Source organism: Drosophila albomicans, chromosome 3, assembly GCF_009650485.2.
Source record: "Drosophila albomicans strain 15112-1751.03 chromosome 3, ASM965048v2, whole genome shotgun sequence".
In the NCBI taxonomy this organism is placed as follows: domain Eukaryota; kingdom Metazoa; phylum Arthropoda; class Insecta; order Diptera; family Drosophilidae; genus Drosophila; species Drosophila albomicans.
In genome coordinates, this window is record NC_047629.2 from 53040575 (window position 1) to 53067768 (window position 27194).

Sequence of the window (27194 nt, forward strand, 5' to 3'; positions counted from 1 at the left end):
TCTTGGGGTGAAAATAGTATTATAATCATAAATTTCGATTCCAGGCAAGCGCATACAGCAGATCAATGAACGCGAGGAAGTGAAGTACTCCGCTGAGGAGAAGGAAATTGAAGAGTCCGAGTCTGATGAGGAACAAGCCAAACGCACAGTTGCCGAGCGCCGTGAGAAGATCGTCAAGCGTCTCTCCATGGAACGCTCCATTCCTGCCTCCACACAAAAGAAGGAAATCACACGTGAAATTACCGAGATCAAACGCAAGAGTTTGATTGAGGACAAGAAGGCACATCACGAGTCCGAGATCCTTATGCAGCTACCCGCCGACAATGTCATCATCAAGACTGCGTCAGTACCTGACCAGGTCATCAAGATGAAGATGGGCAAAATGGATTCGACGGAAATCAGCAAAACCGACTTTGACAAAGAGTTGACGCACAAGCTAAAAACTTCTGGACGCAGCTCGGAGGAAGAAGAGCTGCCTTCACCAGAAAAGATTGACAAGATTGTCCAGGACATCAGCACTGCTGAAAAGACATCCAAGGACACGGCAACCACAAGCCGCATGGCTTCCATAACTCGCCAGGAAGCACGCGACATTACCGAGGACTTCCTGGAGTTTGAGAAACGTAGCCAACTGCCAGCTTCAACGACACCCACATCGATAACTGTCCACGAGAAGTTCGTCGAGGAGTTCAAGGAGAAGACGAGTCCAGTGGCAGCAATGCCACAGGAAACGATCAAGGAAGTCGAACAGGTTATCAGCGAAGTAACTGAGACTGCCAGCAAAAAGGTGGAAAATATTATCAGCTCCTTCGAGTCTGGCAAACAGGAAATCAAGGAGGAGATCAAGGAGCAGTCCACTGAAGTTGTCTCCGAAACGAAGAAGGTCAGCGAAACTATTAAGCATCTCCAGGATGCGCAGTCATTGTCAATGGAACAGGTTTCCAAGACTGTGGAAATTGTCGAGAGCACAAAGATTGATGAGAAAATTGCCGATTTCGAGGCCAAGAAGGTCAAGTACGATTTCCATGGTGGTGAGCCCAAGACACAAATTCCTAAGCTGATGAAGAAACCCAGCGAGGAACCCCTGAAGCCCACGGCAGCACCTCGAGCCACAGCTGAGACTGTAGAGGTCGAGAAACCAGCTGAGGCCAAGGTGGAAAAGCCAATTTCCAAAATACCAGTGAAAACTGGAATGGAAATTGATGCACGTAAGATGACACAAGATTTTCTGCAATCTGAACAGAAGACCCAGTTGGCAGCCGAACCTAAGGCAGCTCCAGCTGCTAGTAAAATACCCAAAGTTGAGCCCAGAAAGTCTGTCGAGAAACTGGCAGAAAAAGACATCAAAGTATTCGACGACATTGTAACATCAACTGCCACAATTATGACATCAGGCATGGCTTCCGAGCTGCCAAAGGAGCAGGCGGAAGTTGCTGCCAAGGGCGACACTGTCACAGAGAAGGTAACGGAGTTAATCGATACCTTCCACAAGATCGAGGAGAAGGTTACGAAAACGGAGAAGCCCGCTGAAATAGCCAGCAAGTTGGAGGAGGATTTAATCTCCGTTCAGCCCAAAGAAGATAAGGTGGCCGAAAAGGTAGCCGAGGTAGTTGAGACTTTCCATAAAATCGAGGAGCAAATCGTGCTTGATAGCCACAAGCTAACTCATGATTTCCTGAGCATGGAACAGCAAAGTCAACTGCCAAGCATGCCACCAAAAACTGAGACAGCAACAACCTCTGAGCCCGAGACCGTAATCTCTTTGAAGCCAGCAGTGCCAGCTAGCAAAATCCCTCAACCAACGTCTACTGCTGAAATTCTGCCCAAGTCGGAAATAGCTGCCAAGGCCGAGACTGTGACCGAGAAGCTAACCGATTTAATAGATACCTTCCACACAATCGAAGAGAAGATTACAACAACTGAAAAGCCCGCTGAAAAAGCCAGCATAATCCCCATTCAGCAGGAACAGCCCAAGGAAGATAAGGTGGCTGAAAAGGTAGCCGAAGTAGTTGAGACTTTCCACAAAATCGAGGAGAAAATCGTGCTTGATACCCATAAGATAACTCATGATTTCCTAAGCATGGAACAGCAAAGTCAACTGCCAAGCATGCCACAAACAACTGAGAAGATTATCATGTCCAGCCAGACATCAACAACCTCTGAGCCCGAGTCCGTAATCTCGGTGAAGCAAGCAGCACCAGCCAGCAAAATCCCTCAGCCAACAACGACTACTGAAACCGACTCAGTAGTGACAGCAAAGCCAGCACCTCCAGCTAGTAAAATTCCAGTGGTTGAACCCAGAAAATCATTGGTTGATGAAGCCATCAAACCAGCAGCTCCAAAAGCGCAGCCACTAAACGAACGTCAACTTACCGAGGACTTCCTCAACATGGAACAACAAACACAGCTGCCAGCTCAGCCTATTAAGAGCACAGTCAGTGAACTGATTATAAATACCGCCAATATTGAAACGACAATCCTGCCTGAAGATGTCCAGCCCCAAGAGGCCACAATTATTAAAAAAGTTGAACATAAGCCAGCTGCCGAATCGCAGCTAATTTCTGGCGATGGCATCGAGTCGGCGGCACCAATTGGTGAAGTCTCACCATTTGCCACACGCAAGATGACCGCCGATTTCCTGGCCATGGAACAACAAACACAACTTTCCTGCGAATATGACAGTGACACCTTTGGCAAACGAGCCACTGTGCCTCTAAGTGAGACCATCACAAAGGATGAAGGACTCGTGGCTCCGTTATCGATCGAGCCACGCAAGTCCTTAACCGATGCCGAGTTCTGCAAATATGTCGGCGACACCATCACCAAAAAGATGAGCGAGGGTTTAATTGAGATGACTGATGAGCTCAAACAAATCGGTGAGTTGTACGACTTATCGAATAAATACTATATAAGTCTTGACTGATTGAGTAATGCTAGCACAGTCTTTACGGTGAGAGCTAGAAGGTTGTAAAATAAAGTTCAACTTCAAAGTTAATTCAGGGTTTAAGAAATAAGTTGAGTGTAGTTTGTACATTTTTGTAGGTTTATTAAATGTTTTATTCCTGTCTTATGTTGATGATTCGACAGATTAAAAAGCACAATGTATACGGTAAACAAGTAAGAAAGCTACAGTCGAGTGTACTCGACTGTGGGATACCCGGTACCCATTTTGAATAAAAGCAATATATTTTTCGGTTCTATTCTCAAAATATACCAAATATATTGCAAAATACTAAAAAAATATACCAAATCTCTAATCATAATTACTATAGTTATTATATATTATTATTATTATTATATACCAAAATTTGCAACTCTAGCTTTAAAATTACGCTTGTTATTCGAGTTTTTTGATTTGTGGGGGCAGAAGTGGACGTGAAAAAAAATTTGAAACAAACTTGATCTGCGTGCAAACATAACAAATGCTGTCGAAAAAAATTATAGCTCTATCTCTTATAGTCTCTAAGATCTAGGTGTTCGAACGGACACACGGACAGACGGACAGACTGACATCAAGAATATATATACTTTATAGGGTCGGAGATGCCTCCTTCTACCTGTTACATACATTTCCTGTCGGCACAAAGTTATAATACCCTTCTACCCTATGGGTAGCGGGTATAAAACTATAAGGTTCTAGGGTCAAGTCCAAATTCATACGAATAAAATGGCAGGTTCAAGAAATAGTTAGTGTGCTGTCTAGTACATAGTTTGTTTACAGAAAAAGCACCATCCAAAATTTAATTGTTTTCTTTATTTAATTTCCCAGCGAGTGACATTCCACATTCCCAAACTCCACCACCAACACCGAGTGACGCCAAAACTGAAAAGCAGACTGAGCAGCCCGATCATGGCAGCTTAGAGCGTGGTAAGCTTAACCTAAACCTAATTTAACTAGTTTGCAATTTAAACGAATTACTTTGCAGATTATCTAGCCGACACTGTGACCACATTGCACTCGACCACAGAGTCGACTTTTGAACGTGTCTCTGCCATTTCAACAATTGGTAAGTGCAATTTGAGTTTTGAGTACTCGTATTGAGTTGTTGCCTTTTCTATGCAATCTACGTATTTGTTATGTAAATTGACTTAACTACAATCTTCTGTTTGCCTCTTTGAAAATAAAAAAAAAAAAGAATATCAACTTGTAACGATGATTTCTGTATACCCCATTTTTGATTTGTTTCACAATATCGTATGATTTTTGAGCCACATTATGTAGTGTGTTTTTTGGAAAAGAACGACTTTTGTTTTTGGCCCACTTTTGAGTAAGTGTTTTGATTTTGATTTTGTATTATGCTTAAGTTGAGCTCATTTTGTTTTTGATTTGAATCCAAAGGCTTCTTGTATGCAAAATACCATTCATTAAAAGAAAAAAAAAAACGATTCAATGGAAAGGATAAAATAGTAAAACAATTAACTCCATGTAATGATCAACTACAATGAAACTACTGCTAGTGTGTGTATCTTAATCAAAAAAGTCTGTAAGTGAAGAAACCCAACCAACTAACTAACTGCGTGCATTCTAAGATATAGCTAACAAAATTTGTTCATTGAAATGAAAATGAATGGCCAGCAGGTGGTGACATGCCCAAAGAAATTGCCGTGATACCGAACCGTTCGAACATTGTGTACTAACATTGTGGTTAGCTAATCCAATTATCAACTTGGGGTACTTTGCAGCTAAAGGTCGAGGAAATGAGGAAAGCAACAATCGAAAAGCGCTCGGCTCTGGGCTCTGTGTCTGGCGCCATTGTTGTTATTGTCTATTGACTACATAACATTCAAAACTGCCAATGTCAACACTACTACTGTCCGAATCGATAATGGGATAACATACTTTGGGTCAAGTTAAGAAACTTGTAATGATCAAGCGAAAAGTCTTTTGTAGCTCATCACCGTAGTTTAAGAAATTCCCTTGCTTATAATTTCATATTAAAACTACTTGTTGATCTAGAATTCGTAATATACTCGTATAGTAGCATAATTATTATTGCACCAGCAGATTTGCACTAGCAACTGTGGTGCTTGAATGTTGAACGTTGAACGTTGCGCACTTATGTCACTGCGCAGGCCACAAAGCAGCCGAGCAGAATGTGCGCGGTGGCGTATACTTAATTTAATTTGTTTCATTTCGTACATTCTTGTAGTACAGCTGCAGCCCAGTATGTGGTGCAGATTTAGTTCGACATTTGTATTTCCCAAGTACGCGCGACGTAACGGTAACACAAGGCGAATTTTCTTATAGACACGCTGTCTTCTGGCCAATTTACTATACTACAATATATAGACCGACCGAAATAATCTACTCAAACTCGTATGATTTCTGCCTAATTTGTTTGTGTTTCTTGTGCGTTTGTTAAATTGAATACGAGTATTGATTACCATTTATAGTAACCGACTATTGTAGCGTTGAGTTGTTGTTTGTGGTTAATTCAGTGCATTAATAATACAACAATAAATACAAAACTATTTCTAAAAATTTAATACAATAATAAACTACACTAATCGTTAAAAACTAAACAATAAAGTAACTTTAAGTATTGTATTTTATGGTAAGTTCTTAAAGCAAATTTTGTGCAAAACAATTTGAAAAGTTGCTTCGTAAATGATTCGATAAGAAATTCTTAAGCATTTATGATGGGTATCGCTATAATAGGTCTCTCAATATACTATCTGCATACTTACTATATCTAAAACCGTATAACTAATTCTTTATATACATATCTATCGTGAAACGACAATTACGTTTGCAATTTTTAACAATTATTTAAGCAATTCAGTTTAAGTTTTTTATCAACTACTGCAAGCTACAATAATTGATTCAATTTGTAAAACTTGACGAACAACAAAAAAAATTAAATGTAACTTTGTTAATGAAACAACTTACGAAATACTAAACAAATATCAAGATAAGCCAATAATTATACATATAATGTACATAGAAAATGTATCTAAATCAATTGTAAGATTTTTTTCATTAAGATAAACACTTTTGGCATACGATTTTCGAAATTGATTATCAAATAACTACAAATTGGATTTGTAAAGTATCTATCCAAATATTTATCTATCGTCAACGATAAAACGTCAAGTGTATTGTGATCTTAAATGAGTTGAGTGACACAATCGCAGTGCCAGTTCCATTGTGATCTCATGCATTTCGATCCCAATATGCCGCATTATAGCATATAGCACTCCAATTCCAGTAAACCACCATGGCTTTTAGTTTCCAATATATGTTATTGTTTCATTTCGTTTGTGCAAATAATTATATATTCTGTTGCTTTTCGTAATTTTTGTGAGTCTTTAACGAAAAAGCATACTCGTATATCTACATATAAATAACGAATATCGTAACTAAATGTTTAGTCCAAATAAAAACAAAAAAAACTAAATATAAAAAATAATAACATCAAAATTCACCGTAGCATCTGCGTATCGTAACATGCATAATTATTAAATATAGTTTATAGATTATACTTGCATTTGCGGCTTCTACTCGTAATAAGATCAATAATAACAACAGCAATAATGACTACACCCCCAAGTGAGAATTTTCATTTGTATGCACCCCCCTAACGCGCTTTCCTATACATATAATTGGCTAAATATTGTAAATGTAATAGATTAGATGCCATACGATACGATTCTCTGCACCTGGATTACATCGCATTTCGTATATCGTATATCGTATTTTGTATTTTTTGTAAGCATATCGCATTACCGTATGTGGCATATGATGTCGTGGTTTAATTATTCTTGCAGTACTTGCTAATTTTGTCTTCTTTTGAGTTGAATAAACAAAGCAACAAACAGCAAAAATTGCTTAAATATTTTCGTTAAAATATGCAAACGTAATTAACAAATTTTTGAAATAAATGAAATATACAGATTTGAATTGATATAATGGTTAAACAGCAGCAATGGGCAAAGAATCCACGACCTCATATATAGCATATGACCTCTGCCAAGCAACTGTGTCTGTTCCAAACTTTTTGTTTTTGCTTTTAACCAAATAACTACTAACAACTAGAACAAACTTCTTAAGCGCATTTACTTGTATCGTGCATGTTTGTGCCTGCTGCTGGAGTTTTTTTGGCTTATACAAAATCATACTTAGATTGAGATGCGGCGATCAAACTCTTCTGCACTGTGTATATTATAAAAACTAACCCACCCATATAAGTCTGGATTTGTTTGTATTAGGTGTTTAACTGTCTAAATATTGCCTTGTTTCTACTTCTAATAATTGCGACAAATTTTGGAACGCCTGATAAACAGAGCACTTCAGTGTTCATAATGTAAAAACCGAAACATTTACAAGTACTGATGAAACTGATAAGCTGCTTCATAAAATGGTAGCTTCCCACGATATACACAAACCATACTCACGAGACACTACCTCATTTACAGAAATGAGTGCAAGTAGTCCAACTCCGAAGACAACAACAACAACAACAACAGCAACTCCAACAACTACAACGACCTTGACAACACTTGTAGAACGCACGAAAATAGATTTAACAGCAGAAAAGGAGAAGCCAGGAAAGAAAGAGTCGCTGGATATGAATGAGGCTCAGCGAGGAGCAGGTGATAGGGAGTATTTAGAGCAAATTATGGGCTGTGGTGACGTCAGACGAAAGATAATGCGTTTGGAGAGCAGTGGCAGTACAGAGTCTCTGGAGTCGCAGCATATTACACCAAAGTTCATTGGAGATAATGTACCCGTGGTTAAGGCTGTGGTCCAAAGCATCGAAGATAAGATCTGTAGTACTGAGGTGAACGCAATACCGTTTGCAGTTCAAAAACGGGATCGCCAAGCTGAGCACAAAGAACCGAACGTTGTTGAGGTAGAGAAACAAATTATGAGCGAAGCAGAGATTGCATTAGAACAGTTAATCAAATGTGAACCACCAACTGAGGTTGTTAAACTGTCACCAGTTGAGGCTATGGAACGTGGAGCAGTTGGCATGGCACAAATTCAGGAAGAGGTTTGCGAGAAGATTTGTATGAAGCGCAAAGCCTTTGAGGTTGCAGAAGACTTAAGTGAAACGCAAAAGACTTTATCAGAACAGGTAATAGGTTTAGATAGGCAAGTAGAACAGGTACCTGGAAACATTTTAACAGCAACTATTGATGAGCACGAAGAATTAGTAAGTAAGAAATCCGATTTAGAAACATTGCCAAATGTCAAGGAAGTGGTGCAGGACATTGAGCGAAGATACCCCTCATCAGTCGTTGAGGTTGTACCCTTTAGTCCACGTAAGCGGGAAACCGCTGAGCGCAAGGCTGATGTCTCATCAATAGAACAACAGATTTTAACTGAAACAGACTTAATTTTGGATAACTTAGGCACTATACGCGTTGTAGGGGAGAAAGTAGTTTCACCCGTTTTAGAAATGGGTAAATCGAGCACAAGTACTGAAAATCTTGAAACTGTTTGCGAAAAGAAATGCTCAAAGCGAAAAGTTTCCGATATGGCAAAGGTTTTTGATAAGCCAACAGATATTGATAGTAAATTAGCACAGAACGACATAAAAACCGTTACAACTAAATTCCTTTTAGATGAAAGAACTGAATACGATAATTCCAAAATTATTAAAAAACTTGAATCTCAGGCAAAAGAAAGTGATTTCAAATTACTTAAAGAATGTGATAAACATGAATTTCCAATAGATCTAACTAAGGACTCGCACGAAGTTGTATTTCCTAAGATCGCACATACTGTTGAACGATTGCATTCAATATCGAAGGCTGATATTGAAGAAACAAAAGAATTTATCCATGTTGCAAAAGAATATGAAAGAAAACTCAGTAATTTTGCTATCGAAGACATTAAAACATTTTCTCAAAAGGAAGATAATCAAGTTATTGTAAAGTTTCCATCGCATGAAAAACATGACTTAAGCACAAAATTGGAAGAGCCTCCATCTTACCAAGTAACTACGTTAAGGTCTTCTGAAATGTCTAAGAGCAATAATGCAATTATCTTCCCATCTGAAAAGAGACAAAAATCGACTGAAAGTGAAAGTGATGAAGAAATTGACAACAATGAAAAAATGTTAAAAATAAAACAGCTCTCAAAAACTAAAGAGAAAATGCACATGTCTTCAATTCCAAAAAATATTGAGGGCGAAACTTCGAAACCCGGGCCTTCTGACACAGATGAACGAGAAAGTTTGACAATCCTCAGCCCATCCCCCTTCCTTCAGATATTCCCCTTCCAGTAGTGTAATTTCTTCTGTAAGTGAGTCTCTAAAGTCAGTCGAGACGCACGTTTCGAATGTAGTGAAGAAACCGCTGATACGATTAAACCTATTGAAAAAACCCAAGTCGCCAACTGATGAAAAGACAACCCCAAAAGCTGACGATTTAACTCCTGCTAAATTGGACGATAAACCAAAGTCTCCAATAGATGCTACCAAGCCAATTCTGAAGCAGTATTCTTCTGACGAAGATGAGAGCGATGATGAGTTTGACAAGCCTCAGCCCATTCCCCTTCCTTCAGATATTCCCCTGAAACCCACAACTACGACCAGTAGTGTAATTTCTTCTGTAAGTGAGTCTCTAAAGTCAGTCGAGACGCACGTTTCGAATGTAGTGAAGGAAACCGCTGATACGATTAAACCTATTGAAAAACCCAAGTCGCCAACTGATGAAAAGACAACCCCAAAAGCTGACGATTTAACTCCTGCTAAATTGGACGATAAACCAAAGTCTCCGTTAGATTCTACCAAGCCAGTTCTGAAGCAGTATTCTTCTGACGAAGATGAGAGCGATGATGAGTTTGACAAGCCTCAGCCCATTCCCCTTCCTTCAGATATTCCCCTGAAACCCACAACTACGACCAGTAGTGTAATTTCTTCTGTAAGTGAGTCTCTAAAGTCAGTCGAGACGCACGTTTCGAATGTAGTGAAGGAAACCGCTGATATGATTAAACCTATTGTGAAACCCAAGTCTCCAACTGATAAAAAGAAGACAATCTCAAAAGCTGACGATTTACCTCCCGCTAAATTGGACGATAAACCCAAGTCTCCGTTAGATGCTACCAAGCCAGTTCTGAAGCAGTATTCTTCTGACGAAGATGAGTTTGACAAGACTCAGCCCATCCCCCTTCCTTCAGATATTCCCCTGAAACCCACAACTACGACCAGTAGTGTAATTTCTTCTGTAAGTGAGTCTCTAAAGTCAGTCGAGACGCACGTTTCGAATGTAGCCAAGGAAACCGCTGATACAATTAAACCTATTGAAAAACCCAAGTCGCCAACTGATGAAAAGACAACCCCAAAAGCTGACGATTTAACTCCCGCTAAATTGGACGATAAACGCAAGTCTCCGTTAGATGCTACCAAGCCAGTTCTGAAGCAGTATTCTTCTGACGAAGATGAGAGCGATGATGAGTTTGACAAGCCTCAGCCCATCCCCCTTCCTTCAGATATTCCCCTGAAACCCACAACTACGACCAGTAGTGTAATTTCTTCTGTAAGTGAGTCTCTAAAGTCAGTCGAGACGCACGTTTCGAATGTAGTGAAGGAAACCGCTGATACGATTAAACCTATTGAAAAACCCAAGTCGCCAACTGATGAAAAGACAACCCCAAAAGCTGACGATTTAACTCCTGCTAAATTGGACGATAAACCAAAGTCTCCGTTAGATGCTACCAAGACAGTTCTGAAGCAGTATTCTTCTGACGAAGATGAGAGCGATGATGAGTTTGACAAGCCTCAGCCCATTCCCCTTCCTTCAGATATTCCCCTGAAACCCACAACTACGACCAGTAGTGTAATTTCTTCTGTAAGTGAGTCTCTAAAGTCAGTCGAGACGCACGTTTCGAATGTAGTGAAGGAAACCGCGCTGATACGATTAAACCTATTGAAAAACCCAAGTCGCCAACTGATGAAAAGACAACCCCAAAAGCTGACGATTTAACTCCTGCTAAATTGGACGATAAACCAAAGTCTCCGTTAGATGCTACCAAGACAGTTCTGAAGCAGTATTCTTCTGATGAAGATGAGAGCGATGATGAGTTTGACAAGCCTCAGCCCATTCCCCTTCCTTCAGATATTCCCCTGAAACCCACAACTACGACCAGTAGTGTAATTTCTTCTGTAAGTGAGTCTCTAAAGTCAGTCGAGACGCACGTTTCGAATGTAGTGAAGGAAACCGCTGATACGATTAAACCTATTGAAAAACCCAAGTCGCCAACTGATGAAAAGACAACCCCAAAAGCTGACGATTTAACTCCCGCTAAATTGGACGATAAACCAAAGTCTCCAATCGATGCTACCAAGACAGTTCTGAAGCAGTATTCTTCTGACGAAGATGAGAGCGATGATGAGTTTGACAAGCCTCAGCCCCTTCCTTCAGATATTCCCCTTCCTTGAAATATTCCCCTGAAACCCACAACTACGACCAGTAGTGTAATTTCTTCTGTAAGTGAGTCTCTAAAGTCAGTCGAGACGCACGTTTCGAATGTAGTGAAGGAAACCGCTGATACGATTAAACCTATTGAAAAACCCAAGTCGCCAACTGATGAAAAGACAACCCCAAAATCTGACGATTTAACTCCTGCTAAATTGGACGATAAACCAAAGTCTCCGTTAGATGCTACAAAGACAGTTCTGAAGCAGTATTCTTCTGACGAAGATGAGAGCGATGATGAGTTTGACAAGCCTCAGCCCATTCCCCTTCCTTCAGATATTCCCCTGAAACCCACAACTACGACCAGTAGTGTAATTTCTTCTGTAAGTGAGTCTCTAAAGTCAGTCGAGACGCACGTTTCGAATGTAGTGAAGGAAACCGCTGATACGATTAAACCTATTGAAAAACCCAAGTCGCCAACTGATGAAAAGACAACCCCAAAAGCTGACGATTTAACTCCTGCTAAATTGGACGATAAACCAAAGTCTCCGTTAGATGCTACCAAGACAGTTCTGAAGCAGTATTCTTCTGACGAAGATGAGAGCGATGATGAGTTTGACAAGCCTCAGCCCATTCCCCTTCCTTCAGATATTCCCCTGAAACCCACAACTACGACCAGTAGTGTAATTTCTTCTGTAAGTGAGTCTCTAAAGTCAGTCGAGACGCACGTTTCGAATGTAGTGAAGGAAACCGCTGATACGATTAAACCTATTGAAAAACCCAAGTCGCCAACTGATGAAAAGACAACCCCAAAAGCTGACGATTTAACTCCTGCTAAATTGGACGATAAACCAAAGTCTCCAATCGATGCTACCAAGACAGTTCTGAAGCAGTATTCTTCTGACGAAGATGAGAGCGATGATGAGTTTGACAAGCCTCAGCCCATTCCCCTTCCTTCAGATATTCCCCTGAAACCCACAACTACGACCAGTAGTGTAATTTCTTCTGTAAGTGAGTCTCTAAAGTCAGTCGAGACGCACGTTTCGAATGTAGTGAAGGAAACCGCTGATACGATTAAACCTATTGAAAAACCCAAGTCGCCAACTGATGAAAAGACAACCCCAAAAGCTGACGATTTAACTCCTGCTAAATTGGACGATAAACCAAAGTCTCCGTTAGATGCTACCAAGACAGTTCTGAAGCAGTATTCTTCTGACGAAGATGAGAGCGATGATGAGTTTGACAAGCCTCAGCCCATTCCCCTTCCTTCAGATATTCCCCTGAAACCCACAACTACGACCAGTAGTGTAATTTCTTCTGTAAGTGAGTCTCTAAAGTCAGTCGAGACGCACGTTTCGAATGTAGTGAAGGAAACCGCTGATACGATTAAACCTATTGAAAAACCCAAGTCGCCAACTGATGAAAAGACAACCCCAAAAGCTGACGATTTAACTCCTGCTAAATTGGACGATAAACCAAAGTCTCCGTTAGATGCTACCAAGACAGTTCTGAAGCAGTATTCTTCTGATGAAGATGAGAGCGATGATGAGTTTGACAAGCCTCAGCCCATTCCCCTTCCTTCAGATATTCCCCTGAAACCCACAACTACGACCAGTAGTGTAATTTCTTCTGTAAGTGAGTCTCTAAAGTCAGTCGAGACGCACGTTTCGAATGTAGTGAAGGAAACCGCTGATACGATTAAACCTATTGAAAAACCCAAGTCGCCAACTGATGAAAAGACAACCCCAAAAGCTGACGATTTAACTCCCGCTAAATTGGACGATAAACCAAAGTCTCCAATCGATGCTACCAAGACAGTTCTGAAGCAGTATTCTTCTGACGAAGATGAGAGCGATGATGAGTTTGACAAGCCTCAGCCCATTCCCCTGAAACCCACAACTACGACCAGTAGTGTAATTTCTTCTGTAAGTGAGTCTCTAAAGTCAGTCGAGACGCACGTTTCGAATGTAGTGAAGGAAACCGCTGATACGATTAAACCTATTGAAAAACCCAAGTCGCCAACTGATGAAAAGACAACCCCAAAAGCTGACGATTTAACTCCTGCTAAATTGGACGATAAACCAAAGTCTCCAATAGATGCTACCAAGCCAGTTCTGAAGCAGTATTCTTCTGACGAAGATGAGAGCGATGATGAGTTTGACAAGCCTCAGCCCATTCCCCTTCCTTCAGATATTCCCCTGAAACCCACAACTACGACCAGTAGTGTAATTTCTTCTGTAAGTGAGTCTCTAAAGTCAGTCGAGACGCACGTTTCGAATGTAGTGAAGGAAACCGCTGATACGATTAAACCTATTGAAAAACCCAAGTCGCCAACTGATGAAAAGACAACCCCAAAATCTGACGATTTAACTCCTGCTAAATTGGACGATAAACCAAAGTCTCCGTTAGATGCTACCAAGCCAGTTCTGAAGCAGTATTCTTCTGACGAAGATGAGAGCGATGATGAGTTTGACAAGCCTCAGCCCATTCCCCTTCCTTCAGATATTCCCCTGAAACCCACAACTACGACCAGTAGTGTAATTTCTTCTGTAAGTGAGTCTCTAAAGTCAGTCGAGACGCACGTTTCGAATGTAGTGAAGGAAACCGCTGATACGATTAAACCTATTGAAAAACCCAAGTCGCCAACTGATGAAAAGACAACCCCAAAAGCTGACGATTTAACTCCTGCTAAATTGGACGATAAACCAAAGTCTCCGTTAGATGCTACCAAGACAGTTCTGAAGCAGTATTCTTCTGATGAAGATGAGAGCGATGATGAGTTTGACAAGCCTCAGCCCATTCCCCTTCCTTCAGATATTCCCCTGAAACCCACAACTACGACCAGTAGTGTAATTTCTTCTGTAAGTGAGTCTCTAAAGTCAGTCGAGACGCACGTTTCGAATGTAGTGAAGGAAACCGCTGATACGATTAAACCTATTGAAAAACCCAAGTCGCCAACTGATGAAAAGACAACCCCAAAAGCTGACGATTTAACTCCCGCTAAATTGGACGATAAACCAAAGTCTCCAATCGATGCTACCAAGACAGTTCTGAAGCAGTATTCTTCTGACGAAGATGAGAGCGATGATGAGTTTGACAAGCCTCAGCCCATTCCCCTTCCTTCAGATATTCCCCTGAAACCCACAACTACGACCAGTAGTGTAATTTCTTCTGTAAGTGAGTCTCTAAAGTCAGTCGAGACGCACGTTTCGAATGTAGTGAAGGAAACCGCTGATACGATTAAACCTATTGAAAAACCCAAGTCGCCAACTGATGAAAAGACAACCCCAAAAGCTGACGATTTAACTCCTGCTAAATTGGACGATAAACCAAAGTCTCCGTTAGATGCTACCAAGACAGTTCTGAAGCAGTATTCTTCTGACGAAGATGAGAGCGATGATGAGTTTGACAAGCCTCAGCCCATTCCCCTTCCTTCAGATATTCCCCTGAAACCCACAACTACGACCAGTAGTGTAATTTCTTCTGTAAGTGAGTCTCTAAAGTCAGTCGAGACGCACGTTTCGAATGTAGTGAAGGAAACCGCTGATACGATTAAACCTATTGAAAAACCCAAGTCGCCAACTGATGAAAAGACAACCCCAAAAGCTGACGATTTAACTCCTGCTAAATTGGACGATAAACCAAAGTCTCCAATCGATGCTACCAAGACAGTTCTGAAGCAGTATTCTTCTGACGAAGATGAGAGCGATGATGAGTTTGACAAGCCTCAGCCCATTCCCCTTCCTTCAGATATTCCCCTGAAACCCACAACTACGACCAGTAGTGTAATTTCTTCTGTAAGTGAGTCTCTAAAGTCAGTCGAGACGCACGTTTCGAATGTAGTGAAGGAAACCGCTGATACGATTAAACCTATTGAAAAACCCAAGTCGCCAACTGATGAAAAGACAACCCCAAAAGCTGACGATTTAACTCCTGCTAAATTGGACGATAAACCAAAGTCTCCAATCGATGCTACCAAGACAGTTCTGAAGCAGTATTCTTCTGACGAAGATGAGAGCGATGATGAGTTTGACAAGCCTCAGCCCATTCCCCTTCCTTCAGATATTCCCCTGAAACCCACAACTACGACCAGTAGTGTAATTTCTTCTGTAAGTGAGTCTCTAAAGTCAGTCGAGACGCACGTTTCGAATGTAGTGAAGGAAACCGCTGATACGATTAAACCTATTGAAAAACCCAAGTCGCCAACTGATGAAAAGACAACCCCAAAAGCTGACGATTTAACTCCTGCTAAATTGGACGATAAACCAAAGTCTCCGTTAGATGCTACCAAGACAGTTCTGAAGCAGTATTCTTCTGACGAAGATGAGAGCGATGATGAGTTTGACAAGCCTCAGCCCATTCCCCTTCCTTCAGATATTCCCCCTGAAACCCACAACTACGACCAGTAGTGTAATCTCTTCTGTAAGTGAGTCTCTAAAGTCAGTCGAGACGCACGTTTCGAATGTAGTGAAGGAAACCGCTGATACGATTAAACCTATTGAAAAACCCAAGTCGCCAACTGATGAAAAGACAACCCCAAAAGCTGACGATTTAACTCCTGCTAAATTGGACGATAAACCAAAGTCTCCGTTAGATGCTACCAAGACAGTTCTGAAGCAGTATTCTTCTGACGAAGATGAGAGCGATGATGAGTTTGACAAGCCTCAGCCCATTCCCCTTCCTTCAGATATTCCCCTGAAACCCACAACTACGACCAGTAGTGTAATTTCTTCTGTAAGTGAGTCTCTAAAGTCAGTCGAGACGCACGTTTCGAATGTAGTGAAGGAAACCGCTGATACGATTAAACCTATTGAAAAACCCAAGTCGCCAACTGATGAAAAGACAACCCCAAAAGCTGACGATTTAACTCCCGCTAAATTGGACGATAAACCAAAGTCTCCAATCGATGCTACCAAGACAGTTCTGAAGCAGTATTCTTCTGACGAAGATGAGAGCGATGATGAGTTTGACAAGCCTCAGCCCATTCCCCTTCCTTCAGATATTCCCCTGAAACCCACAACTACGACCAGTAGTGTAATTTCTTCTGTAAGTGAGTCTCTAAAGTCAGTCGAGACGCACGTTTCGAATGTAGTGAAGGAAACCGCTGATACGATTAAACCTATTGAAAAACCCAAGTCGCCAACTGATGAAAAGACAACCCCAAAAGCTGACGATTTAACTCCTGCTAAATTGGACGATAAACCAAAGTCTCCGTTAGATGCTACCAAGACAGTTCTGAAGCAGTATTCTTCTGACGAAGATGAGAGCGATGATGAGTTTGACAAGCCTCAGCCCATTCCCCTTCCTTCAGATATTCCCCTGAAACCCACAACTACGACCAGTAGTGTAATTTCTTCTGTAAGTGAGTCTCTAAAGTCAGTCGAGACGCACGTTTCGAATGTAGTGAAGGAAACCGCTGATACGATTAAACCTATTGAAAAACCCAAGTCGCCAACTGATGAAAAGACAACCCCAAAAGCTGACGATTTAACTCCTGCTAAATTGGACGATAAACCAAAGTCTCCAATCGATGCTACCAAGACAGTTCTGAAGCAGTATTCTTCTGACGAAGATGAGAGCGATGATGAGTTTGACAAGCCTCAGCCCATTCCCCTTCCTTCAGATATTCCCCTGAAACCCACAACTACGACCAGTAGTGTAATTTCTTCTGTAAGTGAGTCTCTAAAGTCAGTCGAGACGCACGTTTCGAATGTAGTGAAGGAAACCGCTGATACGATTAAACCTATTGAAAAACCCAAGTCGCCAACTGATGAAAAGACAACCCCAAAAGCTGACGATTTAACTCCTGCTAAATTGGACGATAAACCAAAGTCTCCAATCGATGCTACCAAGACAGTTCTGAAGCAGTATTCTTCTGACGAAGATGAGAGCGATGATGAGTTTGACAAGCCTCAGCCCATTCCCCTTCCTTCAGATATTCCCCTGAAACCCACAACTACGACCAGTAGTGTAATTTCTTCTGTAAGTGAGTTCTCTCTAAAGTCAGTCGAGACGCACGTTTCGAATGTAGTGAAGGAAACCGCTGATACGATTAAACCTATTGAAAAACCCAAGTCGCCAACTGATGAAAAGACAACCCCAAAAGCTGACGATTTAACTCCTGCTAAATTGGACGATAAACCAAAGTCTCCGTTAGATGCTACCAAGACAGTTCTGAAGCAGTATTCTTCTGACGAAGATGAGAGCGATGATGAGTTTGACAAGCCTCAGCCCATCCCCCTTCCTTCAGATATTCCCCTGAAACCCACAACTACGACCAGTAGTGTAATTTCTTCTGTAAGTGAGTCTCTAAAGTCAGTCGAGACGCACGTTTCGAATGTAGTGAAGGAAACCGCTGATACGATTAAACCTATTTGAAAAACCCAAGTCGCCAACTGATGAAAAGACAACCCCAAAAGCTGACGATTTAACTCCTGCTAAATTGGACGATAAACCAAAGTCTCCAATCGATGCTACCAAGACAGTTCTGAAGCAGTATTCTTCTGACGAAGATGAGAGCGATGATGAGTTTGACAAGCCTCAGCCCATTCCCCTTCCTTCAGATATTCCCCTGAAACCCACAACTACGACCAGTAGTGTAATTTCTTCTGTAAGTGAGTCTCTAAAGTCAGTCGAGACGCACGTTTCGAATGTAGTGAAGGAAACCGCTGATACGATTAAACCTATTGAAAAACCCAAGTCGCCAACTGATGAAAAGACAACCCCAAAAGCTGACGATTTTTAACTCCCGCTAAATTGGACGATAAACCAAAGTCTCCAATCGATGCTACCAAGACAGTTCTGAAGCAGTATTCTTCTGACGAAGATGAGAGCGATGATGAGTTTGACAAGCCTCAGCCCATTCCCCTTCCTTCAGATATTCCCCTGAAACCCACAACTACGACCAGTAGTGTAATTTCTTCTGTAAGTGAGTCTCTAAAGTCAGTCGAGACGCACGTTTCGAATGTAGTGAAGGAAACCGCTGATACGATTAAACCTATTGAAAAACCCAAGTCGCCAACTGATGAAAAGACAACCCCAAAAGCTGACGATTTAACTCCTGCTAAATTGGACGATAAACCAAAGTCTCCGTTAGATGCTACCAAGACAGTTCTGAAGCAGTATTCTTCTGACGAAGATGAGAGCGATGATGAGTTTGACAAGCCTCAGCCCATCCCCCTTCCTTCAGATATTCCCCTGAAACCCACAACTACGACCAGTAGTGTAATTTCTTCTGTAAGTGAGTCTCTAAAGTCAGTCGAGACGCACGTTTCGAATGTAGTGAAGGAAACCGCTGATACGATTAAACCTATTGAAAAACCCAAGTCGCCAACTGATGAAAAGACAACCCCAAAAGCTGACGATTTAACTCCTGCTAAATTGGACGATAAACCAAAGTCTCCGTTAGATGCTACCAAGACAGTTCTGAAGCAGTATTCTTCTGACGAAGATGAGAGCGATGATGAGTTTGACAAGCCTCAGCCCATCCCCTTTCCTTCAGATATTCCCCTGAAACCCACAACTACGACCAGTAGTGTAATCTCTTCTGTAAGTGAGTCTCTAAAGTCAGTCGAGACGCACGTTTCGAATGTAGTGAAGGAAACCGCTGATACGATTAAACCTATTGAAAAACCCAAGTCGCCAACTGATGAAAAGACAACCCCAAAAGCTGACGATTTAACTCCTGCTAAATTGGACGATAAACCAAAGTCTCCAATCGATGCTACCAAGACAGTTCTGAAGCAGTATTCTTCTGACGAAGATGAGAGCGATGATGAGTTTGACAAGCCTCAGCCCATTCCCCTTCCTTCAGATATTCCCCTGAAACCCACAACTACGACCAGTAGTGTAATTTCTTCTGTAAGTGAGTCTCTAAAGTCAGTCGAGACGCACGTTTCGAATGTAGTGAAGGAAACCGCTGATACGATTAAACCTATTGAAAAACCCAAGTCGCCAACTGATGAAAAGACAACCCCAAAAGCTGACGATTTAACTCCCGCTAAATTGGACGATAAACCAAAGTCTCCAATCGATGCTACCAAGACAGTTCTGAAGCAGTATTCTTCTGACGAAGATGAGAGCGATGATGAGTTTGACAAGCCTCAGCCCATTCCCCTTCCTTCAGATATTCCCCTGAAACCCACAACTACGACCAGTAGTGTAATCTCTTCTGTAAGTGAGTCTCTAAAGTCAGTCGAGACGCACGTTTCGAATGTAGTGAAGGAAACCGCTGATACGATTAAACCTATTGAAAAACCCAAGTCGCCAACTGATGAAAAGACAACCCCAAAAGCTGACGATTTAACTCCTGCTAAATTGGACGATAAACCAAAGTCTCCGTTAGATGCTACCAAGACAGTTCTGAAGCAGTATTCTTCTGACGAAGATGAGAGCGATGATGAGTTTGACAAGCCTCAGCCCATTCCCCTTCCTTCAGATATTCCCCTGAAACCCACAACTACGACCAGTAGTGTAATTTCTTCTGTAAGTGAGCGTCTCTAAAGTCAGTCGAGACGCACGTTTCGAATGTAGTGAAGGAAACCGCTGATACGATTAAACCTATTGAAAAACCCAAGTCGCCAACTGATGAAAAGACAACCCCAAAAGCTGACGATTTAACTCCTGCTAAATTGGACGATAAACCAAAGTCTCCAATCGATGCTACCAAGACAGTTCTGAAGCAGTATTCTTCTGATGAAGATGAGAGCGATGATGAGTTTGACAAGCCTCAGCCCATCCCCCTTCCTTCAGATATTCCCCTGAAACCCACAACTACGACCAGTAGTGTAATCTCTTCTGTAAGTGAGTCTCTAAAGTCAGTCGAGACGCACGTTTCGAATGTAGTGAAGGAAACCGCTGATACGATTAAACCTATTGAAAAACCCAAGTCGCCAACTGATGAAAAGAGACAACCCCAAAAGCTGACGATTTAACTCCTGCTAAATTGGACGATAAACCAAAGTCTCCAATCGATGCTACCAAGACAGTTCTGAAGCAGTATTCTTCTGACGAAGATGATGAGAGCGATGATGAGTTTGACAAACCTCAGCCCATTCCCCTTCCTTCAGATATTCCCCTGAAACCCACAACTACGACCAGTAGTGTAATTTCTTCTGTTAGTGAGTCTCTAAAGTCAGTCGAGACGCACGTTTCGAATGTAGTGAAGGAAACCGCTGATACGATTAAGCCTATTGAAAAACCCAAGTCGCCAACTGATGAAAAGACAACCCCAAAAGCTGACGATTTAACTCCCGCTAAATTGGACGATAAACCAAAGTCTCCAATCGATGCTACCAAGACAGTTCTGAAGCAGTATTCTTCTGACGAAGATGAGAGCGATGATGAGTTTGACAAGCCTCAGCCCATTCCCCTTCCTTCAGATATTCCCCTGAAACCCACAACTACGACCAGTAGTGTAATTTCTTCTGTAAGTGAGTCTCTAAAGTCAGTCGAGACGCACGTTTCGAATGTAGTGAAGGAAACCGCTGATACGATTAAACCTATTGAAAAACCCAAGTCGCCAACTGATGAAAAGACAACCCCAAAAGCTGACGATTTAACTCCTGCTAAATTAGACGATAAACCAAAGTCTCCGTTAGATGCTACCAAGACAGTTCTGAAGCAGTATTCTTCTGACGAAGATGAGAGCGATGACGAGTTTGACAAGCCTCAGCCCATTCCCCTTCCTTCAGATATTCCCCTGAAACCCACAACTACGACCAGTAGTGTAATTTCTTCTGTAAGTGAGTCTCTAAAGTCAGTCGAGACGCACGTTTCGAATGTAGTGAAGGAAACCGCTGATACGATTAAACCTATTGAAAAACCCAAGTCGCCAACTGATGAAAAGACAACCCCAAAAGCTGACGATTTAACTCCTGCTAAATTGGACGATAAACCAAAGTCTCCGTTAGATGCTACCAAGACAGTTCTGAAGCAGTATTCTTCTGACGAAGATGAGAGCGATGATGAGTTTGACAAGCCTCAGCCCATCCCTCCCTCAGATTGACAAGCTCAGCCCTTCCTTCAGATATTCCCCTGAAACCCACAACTACGACCAGTAGTGTAATTTCTTCTGTAAGTGAGTCTCTAAAGTCAGTCGAGACGCACGTTTCGAATGTAGTGAAGGAAACCGCTGATACGATTAAACCTATTGAAAAACCCAAGTCGCCAACTGATGAAAAGACAACCCCAAAAGCTGACGATTTAACTCCTGCTAAATTGGACGATAAACCAAAGTCTCCGTTAGATGCTACCAAGACAGTTCTGAAGCAGTATTCTTCTGACGAAGATGAGAGCGATGATGAGTTTGACAAGCCTCAGCCCATTCCCCTTCCTTCAGATATTCCCCTGAAACCCACAACTACGACCAGTAGTGTAATTTCTTCTGTAAGTGAGTCTCGAAAGTCAGTCGAGACGCACGTTTCGAATGTAGTCAAGGAAACCGCTGATACGATTAAACCTATTGAAAAACCCAAGTCGCCAACTGATGAAAAGCAGACAATCTCAAAAGCTGTCGATTTAACCCTTGTTAAATTAGATGATAAACCAAAGTCTCCAATAGATGTAATGAAGCCAGTTCTGAAGCAGTATTATTCTGACGAAGATGTTACGAATGTCGTCAAGGAACCCGCTGGTTTTGATTATATTTCGAAGCCGACTGTGGACAACGTTTGTTCAGCTGAAGATATTATTAGTAGCGGGGATGGAGAAGTAAGATTATATGATGAATATGATGATACTAGATCCGTTCAACAGATTGTTGAAGACACTTTAAGAGCAGGTGATGCCGAAGCTTTACAAATTGTCAATGAAACACTTAAAAGTAGACAATTCGATAAGGAAGTAGATGGTGAAAGTCATGTTTTCTGTGAGTTTGATGTAAATATACGTACAGTAGCTGAAATCGTAGAGGAAACGTTAAAAGGTGCTAATATCGATGTAAAGCAAAAAGAAGAAACATTTTCAACCGAAAAGCCTGAAAGTGTTGACTCCAAGGATGTTCGGCCTATAGCATACTTTGTCAAATTAGATAATGAAATGAAAGATGTGAAACCAGCACAAAAGAACACAACCAAATCAGTAGTCAGCAAACCCAGAACAGTGATCAATGTAGATGCAAAGATTCCAAGTTCAGTTGGTAAGAAACAACAACTTAAAAAGCGATTAGAAAGTAAAGAAAAAATAAAAACAATACAAAAGAAAGCACCGATCCCTCAATCAAAGCCAATAAAGGTAGCTAGCAAACAGGCAATCCCCAGCAAACATCTTCTAGCAACGGAAACTCATAAGTTAACCACAAAAACTGCTTCGCGGAGATCTGTAACAAGTTCAGCTTCAACAACAACGAGCTCAGCTTCGGCAACAAGTCGTGTAATCAGTGAAATTCACTTTGAGAGATCTGCAAGTCCAGCATCTAGTTCAATATTTTACGAGAGCCATCCTCAAGGCGACAATAGTCGTTCTACCACACCGAGGCCCAGGGTAAAGACAGACGTAACAATCATACCATATAACACATCAGTACGCTCATTTAGTCCATCTGCAAAGCCGCAAGCCTCAAAAGCTGCAAAGACGACAAAGACAACAACTAGACAGGACACAGATAAGCATACAAAAACCATTAGTGTCAAGCAAAAGAAGTCGACAACAACTGTCGAATCGAATCGAACAAAAACTCCGACTCCAACTACCACTGCCACTCACAGATATATGCAACCGACTTTAGCTCATAGCATGCGCTATGGTCTGAATTCCGATAGTGAAAGTCGCAGCGCAACACCAGCTCCGCCCAAATCTCCTGCACCACCCAAATCACCAGCTCCGCCGCATTCAAGTGCGAGTCGTAAAAGTACACAAGTTATACACTCTACTACAAAGCAAACAATAAGTGCCTTGACAAAAAACCCATCAACCGATCAAAAACAAAAGAAACTTGGCAGTGAAAAATCTTTAGGCCTTCAGAGCAAACGAGGTTCCAATAGTTACGAAAGTAAGGGGTCATTAAGGAGGAGCACCGACCGCCTTTACAAACGACAGACATCCAAGGAGAATAAAGAAGCAAACGTGATAGGCTCCAAGAGCCAATTAATTAAAAGCATGAAGACACAATCAGCTAATGCCACTAAAACCATTGCCTACAGAACTTCCATAGACACTGACAACAACAAGTTAAAAACTGCATCTATGCAACGCACTAAAGTTCCAATTAGCTTGTCTTCCGCAATGAAAACTTCGACTTCAACCGCAACGACAGCGACAACTACAACTTCAACTAAGCTAAGCACTAGCAACAACAATAAAGGTGATGAAACCGTTTCAAAATCTCAGGTAGACAATAAGAGAATCGTTAGACGAACCGTAAGTAGATCTAGTGAGGGAAGCAGCCGTACAGCCACAACGAGCCAAACCAAACCGATTCGCCGAGCGATAGAACCGAAACTTCAAAAACAGATGAAGGACTCGATGAATGAATCTAGCACTACGGCCAGTGGAAGTACAAGTGCCAGTGGATCATCGAACAGTACACGGCGCAGTGTACGTTCTGTGATTGTTAATCGCAAGACGGATAAGGAGAAGACCAATATGAAAATATCGGAAAAGAAGCCCATCGGCCCGACGACCAAGGCCAAGACCACAACTGGCAGTTCGATGCCGCCATCAACGTCCACGGTACGTGTACACAGGGAGCCAACGGCTACAACCGGCGCGGTTAGCACCGTGCTCGTTGATGACGACTCCGAGGTGATAACCATACGTTCCATTAAATCAAGTGATAGTACAAAAAGCTCTACCTCATCATCCTCCGGTAGCGGCAGCAACAGTCGCAAGGTGCTAACCAGCGAGGTATTCACTAAAACCTTTGGCCCCGACAAGCCCCTCGAGGTGATCTACCGCCAGCCCGATTTTGACGTTGAACACCACACGATGGCTGGAGGAGCTGGGCTGGCAGGAGGCATGCGACCGCAATCCCGGAATGAGCAACAACGATACATAAATGAGTTTGATGTCAGCTTTATCGATACCACCGATTCTAGTCTCTCTGACTCTGTTGCACTGCCCATGTTTAGTAGTGGGGATCCCGAACGTCTACTCGCCGCTAGTCCCGGCTCCCCCAAACCAACCCGTAGCCCCTTAGCCCTCATAGAGGAGACCCTCCGCCGTCACCATCAGCACCATCAACTCCATCAGCCATCATCGGGCAGTGCAACAGCTGACTCAGCTATGCAGTCGATGCATGTCGAGGCGGTGGTCACTGAGAGTCACCAAGTTAGACAACAGGTGGAGACCAGCAACGTTAGCAGCACATCCCAAGGTAATTGAGATCACCTTTCTTAGACTTAGAGCACCACAATTCACACACACATAACTTTAACTAGCTTAGAGCGATACCCATCATGCTTAGGGAACTATGCAACTTTTCGAATTGATCTAAATTTGCAAACTGCTTTTATTCAATTTAATTTTAACTTGTTTTTCACAACTAGCTGACGCAAATAACTAAAATCAATACCTTAAGCTACAATAATCCATAAAGAATAATAATAAAAAACAAATAAGCAATAACTGCAAGAAACAACGAAAATGTCCAAAAAACTCCCAATAATATCCGTAACTGCTGAGAAGCATTCCGAATCCGAATCCGAATCATCCTCATCCTCCCACGACACCGACAGTAATGACATGGACTATGGCCGCAATGGCGCTGGCGCCGTAACAGATGTTGAGGACTTTGACAGTCAAATAGAAGTGCTCAAGCCCAGTTCGCGGTGTGGCTCCGGTAATCTGGCACCGAAAAAGACACATGAGAACGATGTCACCGACGTAGAGGACTATGATACAGAGTCCGGCGATGATGACGAATCGAAGAGCACAGCTTATCCCGAACTGAAGTTGTCGTTACGTGAATTTCTACAACAAGGACTAGAAAATCAAGAGGTGGTGGATAATGATGCTAAGGAGAGCTGTGAGATCAAAGCTGGTAACTTTCTGCAAGCACAAAATCTGAATGGCCTGGCCGATTACCTGACCGATTGTGAAGACTACGACACCGACTCCGAGGTGGGCTACGGCTGCGAAAAGTCAGTATGCGTTGATCTCGACCACGCTGTCGGTGATCAGGGTCGCGTGAGCATTGCCGATGGTGAGAAGCACGAGGACGACTCCGATCACTACGAGGATGTCTCTGTGATCAGTGACATTAGCGATTTGGCCTCGGCCATGTCCGATTGCGTCGGAATCGGTAAAAGTGGTCGTGGCTTGTCTGAAGATGAAGTACTCCAAGTGTCCGGCAGTAACAGCGAAGAGGTTTGCCAAATTGCCTGTTCCAGCACCGAATCAGAGTCTGGCGCCGCCGCAGCTGGCAGAAGCGCTAGTGTAAGTGAGGCCAGCTTGCCGCCAATAGATGTTGCTTTTGTCAGCGCCAGCGGCGAACCTAGAAGGAATTCCAAATCTATGTTGATCCACGCTGAACGACGACATTTCCTACAAGTAGTACCCAAGCACGAAGAGGTCCTCACTGATGTCGAAGGTATTGATGACTCGGCCGCCGAAGATAGTTTCGATAACGAAGAGGAGGATGAGCAGCCCATACCACGGGCCATAATTCTAGCTCCTGGCGATGATGGCACCTGCCTAACCGACGTCGAGGACATGTATTGTGAGGATATTTCACTTGCCAGCGCCATACCCGAAGCTATTGCCGTAGCCCCTGAAGCTTTGCCTCTGCCACATCGTGAGTTTGTCGAACTTAAGGAGGATAAATATGGGGATACCATAACGAATGTGATGCCAATGAATAAGAACTATGAATTTGGCATCTACAATCACTTGAAGGACGTGACACAAACTGATTCGGAAGACTACTCCTGTGCCGAAGACTGGAGTGCCAATCTCTCGCTCGCCGAGGAGCTGGCTGTCGGGGCAACAGGTCTGATAGAGAACGAAGTGATTGTGTCCAACGAACTACTGAAGCAGCAGCAAAGTAAGCGCCTCGAAGTCCTCTCCAATGCGGAGTCTGTTACCGATGTTGAAGAAATCTTTGTGGCTGGCACTAATCGTCGCAAGAAGTTAAAGACACGCAGTCTCAGCAAGGGCAAGAACAAACTGCTGGAAGCTGTCAAGGGCAAGGAGGACGGTATCACCGATGTGGAAGACATGGAGTTAAGTGAATGTGATCTGCCTGCTGGCGTTGGCGTTAAGCGAGTCGAGCAGCTGAAATTGCAAGCCAAGGGACAGGACAAATTGACCGACGCCGAAGACATATCCACTGATGATGTTTCGGATGCATCGGACGCCTCGTTACCGCCACCAACAGCGGAAGCTGCCAAACAGAAGTGCAACAGCTCCAACTCCAAGTTGATGCCACATCACTTACGTCTTCTCAAGGACGAGGCGATCAGTCAACAGAATACAGACATTGAGGATGTGCAATTGCCATCCGACGCCGAGGATGTGCTGGAGCCACCGCCAATCGAAGTGGCTAACAGCAATAGCAAAGAGCTCAATGATATGCTTAATGAGAGTTACACTGTCGTACATGAGCGAAGTGGTCGCAGCTTCAATGCCGAGGCCGAAAAGCTGCACTTAAAGGGTGTGATACGAGATGCTCATACCGATGTTGAATACCTTGAGTCCGATGAGTCAGCCGCTAGAGGAGGCAACTAGTGTCCGTCATCATTCCACACTCAATCAGCAGAATTCTTTAACAATAGTTCCATAAATCATAAATACATACTATATGTGTGAAATATATATTTTTAAAAACCAAAAACCAAAAAAAAAAACAAACCTGATACACACACTCAAGCATATATTGTAAGTAAACCCAACAA

The 27194-nt window shown here is 42.4% G+C and overlaps 2 protein-coding genes across 22 annotated transcripts in view; both read left to right on the forward strand.

Annotated features, from left to right (window-relative positions):
• The window catches only part of LOC117571165 (ankyrin-3), a 78893-nt gene that overhangs the window by 43480 nt on the left and 8219 nt on the right, over window positions 1-27194 (forward strand). For all 21 annotated transcript variants that reach the window (XM_052006115.1, XM_052006103.1, XM_052006106.1 and 18 more), the window contains 3 exons: window positions 45-2876; window positions 3770-3868; window positions 3927-4007. In XM_052006115.1, the coding sequence (XP_051862075.1) occupies window positions 45-2876; window positions 3770-3868; window positions 3927-4007 (3012 nt within the window). The remainder of the gene's footprint in view (window positions 1-44; window positions 2877-3769; window positions 3869-3926; window positions 4008-27194) is intronic.
• On the forward strand, window positions 5176-27177 carry LOC117571168 (uncharacterized). The gene is made up of 2 exons (XM_034253198.2): window positions 5176-5555; window positions 24849-27177. The coding sequence occupies exon 2, from the start codon at window positions 24946-24948 to the stop codon at window positions 27025-27027; it is 2082 nt and encodes a 693-aa protein (XP_034109089.1). The 5' UTR covers window positions 5176-5555; window positions 24849-24945; the 3' UTR covers window positions 27028-27177.